Source organism: Scardinius erythrophthalmus (genome assembly GCF_964197995.2).
Source record: "Scardinius erythrophthalmus genome assembly, chromosome: 22".
In the NCBI taxonomy this organism is placed as follows: domain Eukaryota; kingdom Metazoa; phylum Chordata; class Actinopteri; order Cypriniformes; family Leuciscidae; genus Scardinius; species Scardinius erythrophthalmus.
Genome location: NC_138242.1, coordinates 24,067,007 through 24,079,410, shown reverse-complemented (window position 1 = coordinate 24,079,410; position 12,404 = coordinate 24,067,007). Strand labels below are relative to the sequence as shown.

The 12,404-nt window shown below is 37.8% G+C and overlaps 2 protein-coding genes across 5 annotated transcripts; both read right to left on the bottom strand.

The window, feature by feature from the left end:
• Positions 1-309: 309 nt before the first annotated feature.
• lrrc34 (leucine rich repeat containing 34) lies at positions 310-2,934 on the bottom strand (the record flags this gene model as incomplete). Its single annotated transcript, XM_081352776.1, has 10 exons — positions 310-534; positions 618-744; positions 850-1,005; positions 1,346-1,500; positions 1,604-1,699; positions 1,775-1,903; positions 2,206-2,289; positions 2,393-2,457; positions 2,648-2,760; positions 2,843-2,934. 10 exons carry the CDS (start codon positions 2,932-2,934, stop codon positions 310-312), a joined length of 1,242 nt encoding a protein of 413 aa, XP_081208902.1.
• A 1,114-nt stretch (positions 2,935-4,048) lies between these two features.
• mynn (myoneurin) lies at positions 4,049-12,370 on the bottom strand. Of its 4 annotated transcripts, none has more exons than XM_081353395.1 (9): positions 12,005-12,267; positions 11,749-11,789; positions 10,902-11,192; positions 6,663-8,074; positions 5,853-6,012; positions 5,428-5,606; positions 5,238-5,321; positions 5,068-5,154; positions 4,049-4,980 (listed from the first exon to the last, which is right to left on the bottom strand). In XM_081353395.1, the coding sequence occupies exons 3-9, from the start codon at positions 11,171-11,173 to the stop codon at positions 4,583-4,585; spliced, it is 2,592 nt and encodes an 863-aa protein (XP_081209521.1). In that variant the 5' UTR covers positions 11,174-11,192; positions 11,749-11,789; positions 12,005-12,267; the 3' UTR covers positions 4,049-4,582. The 4 variants fall into 4 exon arrangements, with proteins under 4 accessions (XP_081209521.1, XP_081209520.1, XP_081209522.1 ...); XM_081353394.1 differs by lacking the exon at positions 12,005-12,267 and adding an exon at positions 12,272-12,370 and having other exon boundaries at positions 4,055-4,980; XM_081353396.1 differs by lacking the exons at positions 5,068-5,154; positions 12,005-12,267 and adding an exon at positions 12,272-12,370 and having other exon boundaries at positions 4,055-4,980.
• Positions 12,371-12,404: the final 34 nt, after the last annotated feature.

Genomic DNA, 12,404 nt, shown 5'->3' with positions numbered 1-12,404 from the left:
GAAGATATTTTAAAGAATGCTGGTAATCAAACAGTTGACAGCACCCATTGACTTCCATAGTAGGAAAAAAAAGTCTATGGAAGTCAATGACTAACGTCAACTGTCTGCTTACCGGCATTCTTTAAAATATCTTCTTTTGCGTTCGACAGAGGAAAGAAACTCATAAAGGTTTGTAACAACATGAGGATGAGTAAATGATGACAAAATTTTCATTTTTGGGTGAACTATCCCTTTAAGTTCAATCTAAATGTGTCCTACTCTGAAACAGCAACACATACTTTCGGACAACCCCAGAAATCGTGAATTGTTTCATGATTGTGAGTCTGGGTAGATCTGCAGAGCCAATGAATCTGACGCCATCAGGGGCCGTGCTGAATTACTCGAGTCTTCATCCCCATATCTGGATCTCCAGTAGTAATGTCTGCATAAACCATGAGACGCTTCTGCCAAGAAAACATGACCATCCACCTCATAGGGAGAAACATCTGTGTGTTCCTCCAACAGCCGCCCACTGCTTATCAGCCGCGAGAAAGCCTGATTATTCAGGCAGAGAGAACATCAAGACATTTGAATGGTGAACACTGTATTTCATAATGGGAAAATCTATGGAATCTCACCATGCAAACTGGCTCCTCAAGTTTGTTCCCCCATATGTAAATGTGTGTGAGACAGGAATTCACACTCATTGCCTTGTTGAGGGACAAAAGACCTTTTTTTCCAATGCTGTTGCTGGTAACAGACAATCTAGGAGGCAAAAACGATACCATATAAGTTGGACAGCATGAAGAATGGAAATAGTGTTGTGTAAACTTAACAATAGCATAGTTTGATAAATAGGAGGACACTTACGCTTTGAGTTTGCTGTGTGGCAGCTTGATAGCTTCACTTAGATACAACGCACCATCATCCTCAATGCGATTGAAAGAAAGATCTAGAATCTCCAAAGAGCGACTTTGGTTCAAAACCTCCGATAAGCATTTAGCTCCATCCCGTGCAATTCTGTTACTGTTAAACAAAAAAAGAAGCAGAAATGTTTTTTTCTATGAAGCACAAAATGAGTGTCATGAGTTGATCTCTGCCATCCAACGACAGTAAGAAAACATCATTGAAGAATCATACAATTTTGTCATTTTTCACTTAAAGGTTTTGCTCGATAGCCCTGGTCACTTGAAAAAAAAAGCTACTATTATAACTATTAAAACCTTTGCTATTGGCAGAAAAAAATAAGGCATACAGATTTTGAAAGACATTTGAGTGAGAAACCAGTGACAGAATTTGTTTGTTTTTTTGGGAGAGCTATGCCTTTAAGATCATGAATTAGAGAATGATGTGTATGAGTGTATACCAGCGAAGATCCAAGTAGCATAGAGAGGTGTTTAACTTCAGAGCTTCACACAGCCTCTCTACACCAGTATCAGTCATGCCATGCTTTCCCATGTGCAGCTCCCTCAGTGTCTTATTCACCACCAGCATCTGTGCCATATGGACGGTTGTTTCCTCCTGTCAATTAAGATAAGATTACTTTAACCAATAAAAAAAAGACTTTTGCCATATATTAATCATAAAATGAGTATATCAAAGCACAATTTTCCTGAAAACATACCTGAAGACTGAAAATAAGAGGTCGACTAACATTAATGGCACGGATTCCCCTGTTGTTCTTCAGGACGATGGCAAATGCTATTACACTTTGTGTAGCCTAGAAAACAAACACAATACTTTAAATACAAAATGACATTTATTTTGTGATTATATTTGTGTTCGGGAAATTTACCAGATCACAGTCTGAGACATCAACTTCTTCTAAAGTGGCATTAATCTGCAACATAGCAGCTAGTTGCATGCCACCTTTATTTCCAATCTTATTTCCCGTCATTCTGAGTGTCTTCAAACTTTTATTTGTCTGTAAAATTAACAGAAAATACATGCGCTGTAAAAAAAACTTTCAACTTAAAAACTTAAGTTCATTTGCTGCTTTAAATTACTTCTTTTTTTAAGTCATTTCAATTAAATCATATTCAACTGACTGAAGAAATGAGTTGAATCTCATAACTTATCTCATATAACTAAAGAAATGTAAAAACATACAATATGTTGCCATGACTTACTGATCATATCATTGGCATTCATTTTAAATCTATAATTAATGCATAAATAAATGTTACATTTTAACATTAATTGTAAATCCAAATTAGCCATACTTACATGCAAACTTTTTGCTATCACTTCCGCACCATCTGCCTCAATGTTATTACACATCAGATCAAGAGATTGAAGGGACTTACTCTCCTGTTAAAATGACAACATTTCTTTAAGGTTCTCAAGTTTTCAGTTAGGTTGAAACTAGAAACCTAAACAGCTGGTCTTTAGGAAAACTGATGATTTAACATACCTGAATGAGGTGTGCAACATAAACAGCTCCTTTATCTGTGATACAGTTGTATCTGAGATCTAAACCTGCAATGAAGTTTACTTTCAGTTCATTATGATATCATTTTAAATCAAAAATACTTTATTTTTGTGATTGATTTGGTGACAGGCCAACCCATTGAGGTATGGGTTACAATAAACTTTCTAATATTTGCAGTGGTTTATGATTTGCATGTCTAACCTGAAACTGTTCTGGGTAGGACGAGTTAATATTTACCCTTTATAGCTGAATTTCCCACGAGTGTTTTTGACAAGACCAGCACATCGTCATCTGTCAATCTGTCTCCATTCTTCAGTTGATCATTACCTGTTAGTGTGAGTGAGCCATCGCTGAATAGAAACACCAACGACATAAATGAACATGAAACAGCCAAAATGAGAAATAACTTTATATTTTACTTTTCAAACCAACCTGCTGTCTTCCAAAACTTTCAAAACACACATATTTGGGGGCTGCTGTTCTTCAGCACATACAGTTAAATATCGATTCATAATGTCCACCATGCTTAACGCTCTGAGAGGCTAACTTTGAAGTTGCTATGCCAACATGGATGCGCCTGCGCAAGAGCGACATCTTCAGGTCGTCTGCGTTTAGATGACTGCTCTCTATTCATTACATAAAAGAAACAAAAAGGCCTCACAGACAGGGCTTAGATTAAGCCAGGATTGAGCCTTTTTTAAAGTTTAATTAGGACATCTAAGTAGCTTTAATAAAATTGCCTTAGAAAAAAACAATGGCTCTGGTTGTCTGTGAAACCGGGGACAAATGTTTTAAGTCACTGAGAATAAGTGAAATATGCCTATTCAATCTTTGTTCACTGATTATCTTCTTCATAAATGCGTTTACACAAACAAGTAGGCCTATTCAAAATATATGAATGATTGTTCATTTTTTACTACTTAAAATCTACAAAAAAGGACAATGCTCAAATGGTCCTATAATAAAAATGTTATCCACCTGTAAATTATATTAGCATATATAAATAAAAAAAGGACTGCTTCTAAATTGAAATTCACAAATGCTGTTAGGTAATGGCATCGAATAAAAAGCTAAAATATAGTAAAAGTCTTGTAAAAGGTTAGAGTTTTTAAATTTAAAGAGATCAAAACTAAGCAAATGTAAATAAAGAGACACAATAAAAAGATATAACTAGAAAGTTTTTGTAAATTTTGTCTTTTTTCTCTTTAAAATCATCCTGGGGACAGAAAACTTCCACTAGTTAAAGAATCAACCTTATATAGAAACAGTGGTAGTAATATTGAAATATTGAAAATATGTCTGTGGTCGGTTACACTTTAGTTTATGGTCCAATTCTCACTATTAACTACAACTTTTGCCTCAGTAAACTACTAATTACTGCTTATTAATAGTTAGTAAGGTAGTTAAGTTTAGGTATTGGGTAGGATTAAGGGATGTAGAATATGGTCATGCCGAATAAGCTATTAATATGTGCTTTTTAAGTACTAATAAACAGCAAATATCATAGTAATATGCATGCTAATAAGCAAGTAATTGATACTGAGAATTAGACCCTAAACCAAAGTGTTTCCCTGTGGTCTTTACCAATGAATTTCATGAATGCATTACTCAAAAATATATATCAACCACAACACATATTCAGACGTGAGATGATTTATTATAAAAGCTGCCCAGTTTGTTAGAGGATTATTTCACATAATATATGAAATGTTTCAGAGACTGGGTCATATAACATTTTAGGTATTTACATGTCATACTTCTAAAAGACAAACGCATAATTCAAAAACATCAGAACGACCAAGTCAGTTGTAATGTATAGCCGCACTGTCCTTTCAATTAAATAGAAAAATCTTTTTTTTAAACATTTGAACCAAAATGCTTTTTCTAAGCACAGCATTTCATATTACAGCTAAACCTACGTTTGGCCTTCCCTTCATTTCAGAAAATATGCCTTTAATGATCCAGATTCTAGACTTTAATGAGGAAAAAAGAGAGGGAAGCCTCACACGCTCACACGATAGCTTTGTATAACTGATATCTGCTAAGAGTTTGTAATTCAGATGATTAGAAAACAATCATTACAAATTGCTTCCGCACTGGCCTGACTGATCCTACCTTCAGTCTTCACCTTATGGAGAAAATACTCTTAAAATGGAAGTAAAACCTGGTATTTTAATCAATGGTCTGAACGATGACAATCTGCGTGTGCTCCATCTCAGCAGTCGCTGGAATTTCGTACTGTTCCACAACGTAGCTGACTTGCTCGCCAGATTCTCCGTGTTGGATGAGAACCGGTGCTTCGGATGAGTCCGCGTGCTGGAAGATCATGGAGGGCTCTGAGCCGTCTGCGTGCTGTATGATCATCTGCGGCTCTGCCGACTGTTGGATGATGAGCTGGGCTTCGGGGGGCAAAATTGGCAACTGGGACTCCATCTGAATTTCATGGTCTTGGGAATCGACAAGGGCAGAGCGCACCCGTGCAATCAGGCCCTGGTGGTCGATGGGGATGTTGAGAGGACACTGCGTCGGGTCGGATTTCACAGTCTGAGTCTGCTCTTGTTCAGGAAGAACTGAAAAGTATGTTTTAAAATAGACATTTAGATGAATGGACAGATCAATTTAGCAATAATATATAATTAAACAAGAAATAAACACACCATTATGCTTCAAAATGCTGTGCTTCTTCAAGCTATATATGTCTGAAAACATGTTCCCACACAGGTTACACCTCACTTTTCTCGAGCCTAAAGGCAAAAAGGACCTAAATAAATCCATATTTGGAAATACAAGGTTTCCATTTTGAAAACGCCCAACTTGTTAAATTTACCGTTGTGGATGTCCATATGTTTTCGAAGTTCACCAGCGGTTAAGCAAGGTTTGCCGCAATCCAAGCATATATATGGAGTCACACCTAAAAATGGAGTGCATTGATTAAAAAAAGTCATTTATTAAACAGACTCCAAGTGGCGTCGACATGACCAGAAAATGCTGACAGCTTTTATGAATTATAAACCCACCGGTGTGTTTCCTGGTGTGAGCGATGAGAGAGCTGGACACAGCGAAGGCCATGCCGCAGGTGTCGCAGATGTACGGTTTCTCTCCCGTGTGTCGTCGCTTGTGGTACATAAGAGTGCTGGCCTGTGTGAAGCGCTTCCCACATTCTCCACATTCATACGGCTTCTCACCACTGTGCTTTCTGAGAGCAAACGGGTAAGAAAGAGAAGTCGATGGAAACTTATTGACCAATAAGATCATTATTATTTGTATTTAACCAGATAAAACAATAAAACATTCATTGTGAATATTTTATCATCGTAACATTTAGTCTAGTTTTAGTTTTGATTTATGCAAACTAAGTGAGTTTAACACTAAGACTCATGTTTAAGTGTAATTTTATCAATGAAAATGAACTGGAATTGTTCTCATGAATTGCGCTAGATACCTTATGTGAATTTTTAAATTGCTAGATGTGGCAAAAGCCGCTCCACAGAAATCACATTTGTGTGGCTTTTCTTCTCCGTGATGCATGCGGCAATGATAGACCAGCTGACACTTCTGAGCAAAACGTGCCTCGCAGGACGTACAATTGAAGGGCTTCTCTCCTGAAAACAGCACAGAACATGCATCACTCCACATAAACCTACAAACAAAATTATGACACAGACACTGCAGTTCAAAAGTTTGGGGTCAGTAAAATTTTTTTATTTGGAAGAAAATTCTCTTCAGCATGGATGCATTAAAATGATCAAAAGTGACAGTAAATACAATTATAATATCCCAAAAATATTTCTTTTTCAAATAAATGCTGTTTTTACTTTCTATTTATCAAAGAATAATCATAAAAAAAATCATCACACAAAATCATGCAACTGTTTTCAACATTGATAATAAGAACAGTTTCTTGAGCACCAAATCAGCATATTAGAATGATTTCTGAAGGATCATGTGACACTGAAGACTGGAGCAATGATGCTGAAAATTAAGAATTGCCATCACAGGGACAAATTACATTCTAAAATAGAAAATAGCTATTTTAAATTGTAATTATATTTCACAATATTACTGTTTTTATAGTATTTTTGATCAAAACATGCAGGCTTAGTGAGCATAAGAGTCAAAAAATCTTACCGACCCCAAACTTTTGAATAGTATCATGTATTGATCACCAAAATTATAACATCACACTATCGTTGTACATTTTTTTGTCATCAAGACTATGGACTAGTCTAACAACTTCATGTGAGAGGTGTACCTGTGTGTATGCGCATATGGGTCTTCAGCTGGTTTCCCTGTCTGAAGGAGCGGGTACAGAGCTGGCACTGATAGGGTTTGAGGCCCTTGTGTATGCGCATGTGTCTGCGCAGACTGCTCATCTCAGAGAAGAGGTTTCCACAGATGTTACAAATAGGCCTGTGTTTGTCCTGCAAAGGTTTCACTTCCTCTTCTCCTGCCCAGTCTTCGTTGTCATTGCCAAATTCGTCATCCTCTTCGTCGTCATCATCTTCCTCGTTGCTAGCTTGGCTTTCTTTCAGCTTTCTACTCAAGCTTCTCTTTCTGGTGCTGGCGCGGATTTTCTTCGCAGCACTTGACTCTGAATCTTCTGTGCCTTGAGATGAGCCTTCTTCGGTGTGTTTCTCAAAGTCTTGGTTTGCTTCTTCACCAGCTTCTTCTCCGCTGTTCTCTATTGGATTTGAAGATTCGGGTGCCTCAGAAGAAAGGGGCTTAGAACGAGGTCTTCCTCTTTTACGACCGGTCCCTTCGTTCTCTTTTGTTTTTGCAGTTTCTGAACCGTCTTCTGTCTTTGTAATTGCGGTCTCAGCATTTGTAGTTTGGTTCTCAGTGGATAACGGCTTAGTCCGTGGTCTTCCTCTCCCTCGTTTGGAAGCCGCAGCTTCACCAGGGTTCTCTGTATCAGTCTTTTCCTTACCGTCATCTTCCTCACCAGCATTCACAGCATCGTCTTCAACAACCTCTGTTTCTTGGGTGTCTCCTTGTTCTTCGTCTCCTTCTGCTTCAGATGGTAGGGGTCTAATTCGTGGACGTCCTCTTTTGCGGGTAGAGTTCTCCCCTTCTTGATCTTTGTTTGCTACAGAATCGTCTTCAGCGTTACCAGAATCATCTCTATCACTGGTCAAAGGCCTAATCCGCGGGCGACCTCTCGGTCTTCCGGATCCTCTCCCTACAGAGCTGCTATTTGGATTCATGCTTTGCTGTGCTGGTGATTGATCAGTTGAATCGAAACTCAATGGCCTCACCCGTGGGCGACCTCTCGGTCTCCCCCGACCTCTTCCTCTGCCTCTTTGAGCAGCGATGGCCTCCCTCTCAACATCCTCCTCATACAACCTGGTTTTGGGTTTCCTCCCTCTCTTTCCGCTTCTCTGGGGAGTTTGTTCGCTGGACGACTGGGCTTCATCCGTAGAAGCGGGATCATCCTGAGACCCATCTTCTTTCTCTCCCTTTAACCACATCCGTTCCTCCACCTGTGAGATCGGCTCTAAAGGTTCATAGTCATCTGGGCTCAGGGGGGAATGTGGATCTTCATACTGTATTTGTCTTGCGGGTGAGCCACCAGTTTTGAGATCATCTTGGGATAGGGTACAGCGAGCCACAACCTCGGGCATACCAAGATAAGATGCAGCTTTCTGAACACTTTCAATTTCTTCTCTGTAGACAACAAAGCACAACAAATATGCTATCTTTCTCTCTTTATATATATTAGTGCTGGGCAACGATTAAAATAAAAATTTGTGTTTACATAATATATATGTGTGTACTGTGTATAATTATTTTGTATATATAAATACACACATATGCATGTATATAATTAAGAAATATTTGCATGTGTATATACTGTATATATACACTCACCTAAAGGATTATTAGGAACACCTGTTCAATTTCTCATTAATGCAATTATCTAATCAACCAATCACATGGCAGTGGCTTCAATGCATTTAGGGGTGTGGTCCTGGTCAAGACAATCTCCTGAACTCCAAACTGAATGTCAGAATGGGAAAGAAAGGTGATTTAAGCAATTTTGAGCATGGCATGGTTGTTGGTGCCAGACGGGCCGGTCTGAGTATTTCACAATCTGCTCAGTTACTAGGATTTCACGCACAACCATTTCTAGGGTTTACAAAGAATGGTGTGAAAAGGGAAAAACATCCAGTATGCGGCAGTCCTGTGGGCGAAAATGCCTTGTTGATGCTAGAGGTCAGAGGAGAATGGGCGGACTGATTCAAGCTGATAGAAGAGCAACTTTAACTGAAATAACCACTCGTTACAACCGAGGTATGCAGCAAAGCATTTGTGAAGCCACAACACGCACAACCTTGAGGCGGATGGTAGAGCTGGGCGATTTTTTCCCCTAAAAAGATCTGCGATTTTTTTATAAAAAACTCGATTTACGATTCGATTCGATTCCCCCCCCCCATTTAAAACAAAATAACTGCGAACTGTAAATATATTTTAAAAAATATATATTTATTGTATTTAATTAAAGTGCATCAACATAAACAAAAATTGCAAAGGCAAAACTGAAAAGTCACTGTGCAGTGCGCAACAGAGATTGTTAAACATCCAAATTATTTATACTGTATTTGGATTGAGCTAATAAAACAACAAAAAATCCTCAGGTAACTCTTATGCCTGGTTCAGATTACACGATTTTTTTGTCTGTTACGATAGTCACTGTGTCAGATTCGGTCAGATTACACGATTTTGACTCCTAAAAATCTTGTCAGGTCGTGGACAAGAAACATGTCAGACTACACGTTGTTTTCCGACCAGTCATCGCGAGCCGTCTCACACACTCATTCACTTGCACATATGAGCTCGCTCATATAGCCTACACACACACACACACACACACACACACACTCTCGCGCACAAACACTCGCTCACTCACTCGCGAACACACACTTTCACTCACTCTCCCTCACTCACTCACTCACTCGCGTGCCGTCGTCATGGAGGACCGTTAAAAAATTAAACATGCTCGTCTTTTTGTCGTGATGTCGTGAAGCATCGAGGGCTGCGCCAGGGAGCATGCTACGGAAACCCTGAAGGAAGATTTGGCGAATGCAAAATATATGTATTGTACGCTATACTGAAGAGGGGGAGGGAAAAAAAATAAAAAAAATCGATTTTTTGAAAATATGATTCGATTTGACCTACCAACTCGATTTTTAAATCAAATCGATTTTTTCCCCAGCCCTAGCGGATGGGCTACAACAGCAGAAGACCCCACCGGGTACCACTCATCTCCACTACAAATAGGAAAAAGAGGCTACAATTTGCACGAGCTCACCAAAATTGGGCAGTTGAAGACTGGAAAAATGTTGCCTGGTCTGATGAGTCTCGATTTCTGTTGAGACATTCAGATGGTAGAGTCAGAATTTGGCGTAAACAGAATGAGAACATGGCCATCATGCCTTGTTACAACTGTGCAGGCTGGTGGTGGTGGTGTAATGGATGTTTTCTTGGCACACTTTAGGCCCCTTAGTGCCAATTGGGCATCGTTTAAATGCCACGGCCTACCTGAGCATTGTTTCTGACCATGTCCATCCCTTTATGACCACCATGTACCCATCCTCTGATGGCTACTTCCAGCGGGATAATGCACCATGTCACAAAGCTCGAATCATTTCAAATTGGTTTCTTAAACATGACAATGAGTTCACTGTACTAAAATGGCCCCCACAGTCACCAGATCTCAACCCAATAGAGCATCTTTGGGATGTGGTGGAACGGGAGCTTCGTGCCCTGGATGTGCATCCCACAAATCTCCATTAACTGCAAGATGCTATCCTATCAATATGGGCCAACATTTCTAAAGAATGCTTTCAGCACCTTGTTGAATCAATGCCACGTGGAATTAAGGCAGTTCTGAAGGCGAAAGGGGGTCAAACACAGTATTAGTATGGTGTTCCTAATAATCCTTTAGGTGAGTGTATATATTTATACATAATTTATATTATATATAAATATAAATATTTTATATATAAATAACACATTTCTCCCCTTAAATATATACATGCATATGTGTGTATTTATATATACAAAATAATTATACACAGTACACACACATATATTATGTAAACACAAACTTTTATGTTGGATGGCCAGCACTATATATATATATATATATATAAAAATGTCAATAATGAATATGATTTTTATGTTATTTTACTCTGCTATAAAATATTTAATTGGCTAACTATACATATAGTTTTAATGTACAGAGGTAAAGATTTAGCTGACATAAAATTTTGCCCAAAATGATATATTATTTTTTGAGACCTTAAAATTATGCTAAAATATATTACACACACACACACACACACACACACACACATATATATATATATATATATATATATATATATATATATATATATATATATATATATATTTTGGGGGGAAAAATGTCAGGTTTTCTATGTCAGTAGGAAGACTATATTGATGAAGAATTAGATTCCCATGAACTCACCCGTCCATATTCAATTCCCCGGTGTAAATATATGTCAGTAGTTTTTCAAACACAGCACTGCTCACTGACTCTGGGTCCAACGTTATGGTGGCATCCTCTCTTCCGGCATCAATAGACTGTGTGGAGAAATACTCACTAAAGGCTGCCAGAACATTATGATGGGCTTGATACTGAGCCTGTCCTATTGCTACTGTGCAGTCACACAGAAAGCTTCTCTCACGTTGCCTCTTAAGCTGCTCCAGAAGAAACTCACTGTGAGTGATATGTGGCATGACGTGTAAGACTGCCAACCTGTAAAGTCAAAGTCAAAGCGTTTATTGTCATATGCACAGTGAGGAAAATAAATTTCCCTGTACAATGAAATTCTTTCTTTGCTGTCCACATTGAATGCCCAGACAAGTGCAAAGTATGCTAAAAAACACAGACAGACACACACACCAAAAAAGTAAAAAATGCTATAAAGTTAAGAATTAGACTATTAAAATATAGTACATCTAAATATGCAAATGTGCAAAATTATAGTGTGCAAATTTGAGTGCAGCTCCAAGATAATACCAGAAATATTAGCAGATGTGTAATTATTATTATCACTGTATGCAATGTCAAGAGCATCTTATAATATCAGCTACTATTAAACTTTTTAAAGAGAAAGCATTATTCTCTTGCATTGCATCTTTTTTGCCATACAATAAAAGTGGTGAATTATGCCACGTAATAAATGTTTGGAACAAACATGAGGATGAATAAATGATTATATAATTTTGGGTGAACTAGACCTATACCTATGATGCAATTTTATATGTAATCGTTTTGTAAGCAATAAACAAAACTAAAATAATTCACTTACCTCACGTAAATTTATGATGGTTTAAACCACACCCAAAAAACCTGTTTTAATGAAACACACATGCATGTAAAAATTAAAGAACATGTGCATATATAAAATAACCTATAACGCTACATAAAATGTGCGATTGTTCAGTCTTGACATCATCAGTTAGGGAAAATAAAAGTTCCCGCCCATTACTCAAAAGTTGGCTGAAATAACAAGCTTGATGACAAACTAACATTGTTAAAAGACTACTCATAATATTAGAATGCACCTAATAATTGTAGTTGTAAATATGCATTAAAAATAGCTAAATGCATTAGCCACGGGATAAATGCAGACACGAATGTTTGTAATTTTAACATGCAAAACAAAGGGCTCTTATTTCGAAAATGCTCGATCCGGTAGAGCGCGAGCCGCAATTCACAGGTTCGGTCTATGAATTACAAACACAACACAGAGACGTGCAATAATTATTTAAATTGTGTGATTATTAAATATAAAGTTGAATTCGATTTTTTAATAAAAATTCAGGTCTCACGTTATTTCGACAGTAGATTAAAATCTCTTTGCTTTGACGGCCATTTTCGAAGTCTTCAAGGGGATTGGTCGGTGACGTCATATCCTCCTGTCTGAATTCTTTCCGGTGTTTGAAGTTGAACCAAAAAAAAAAA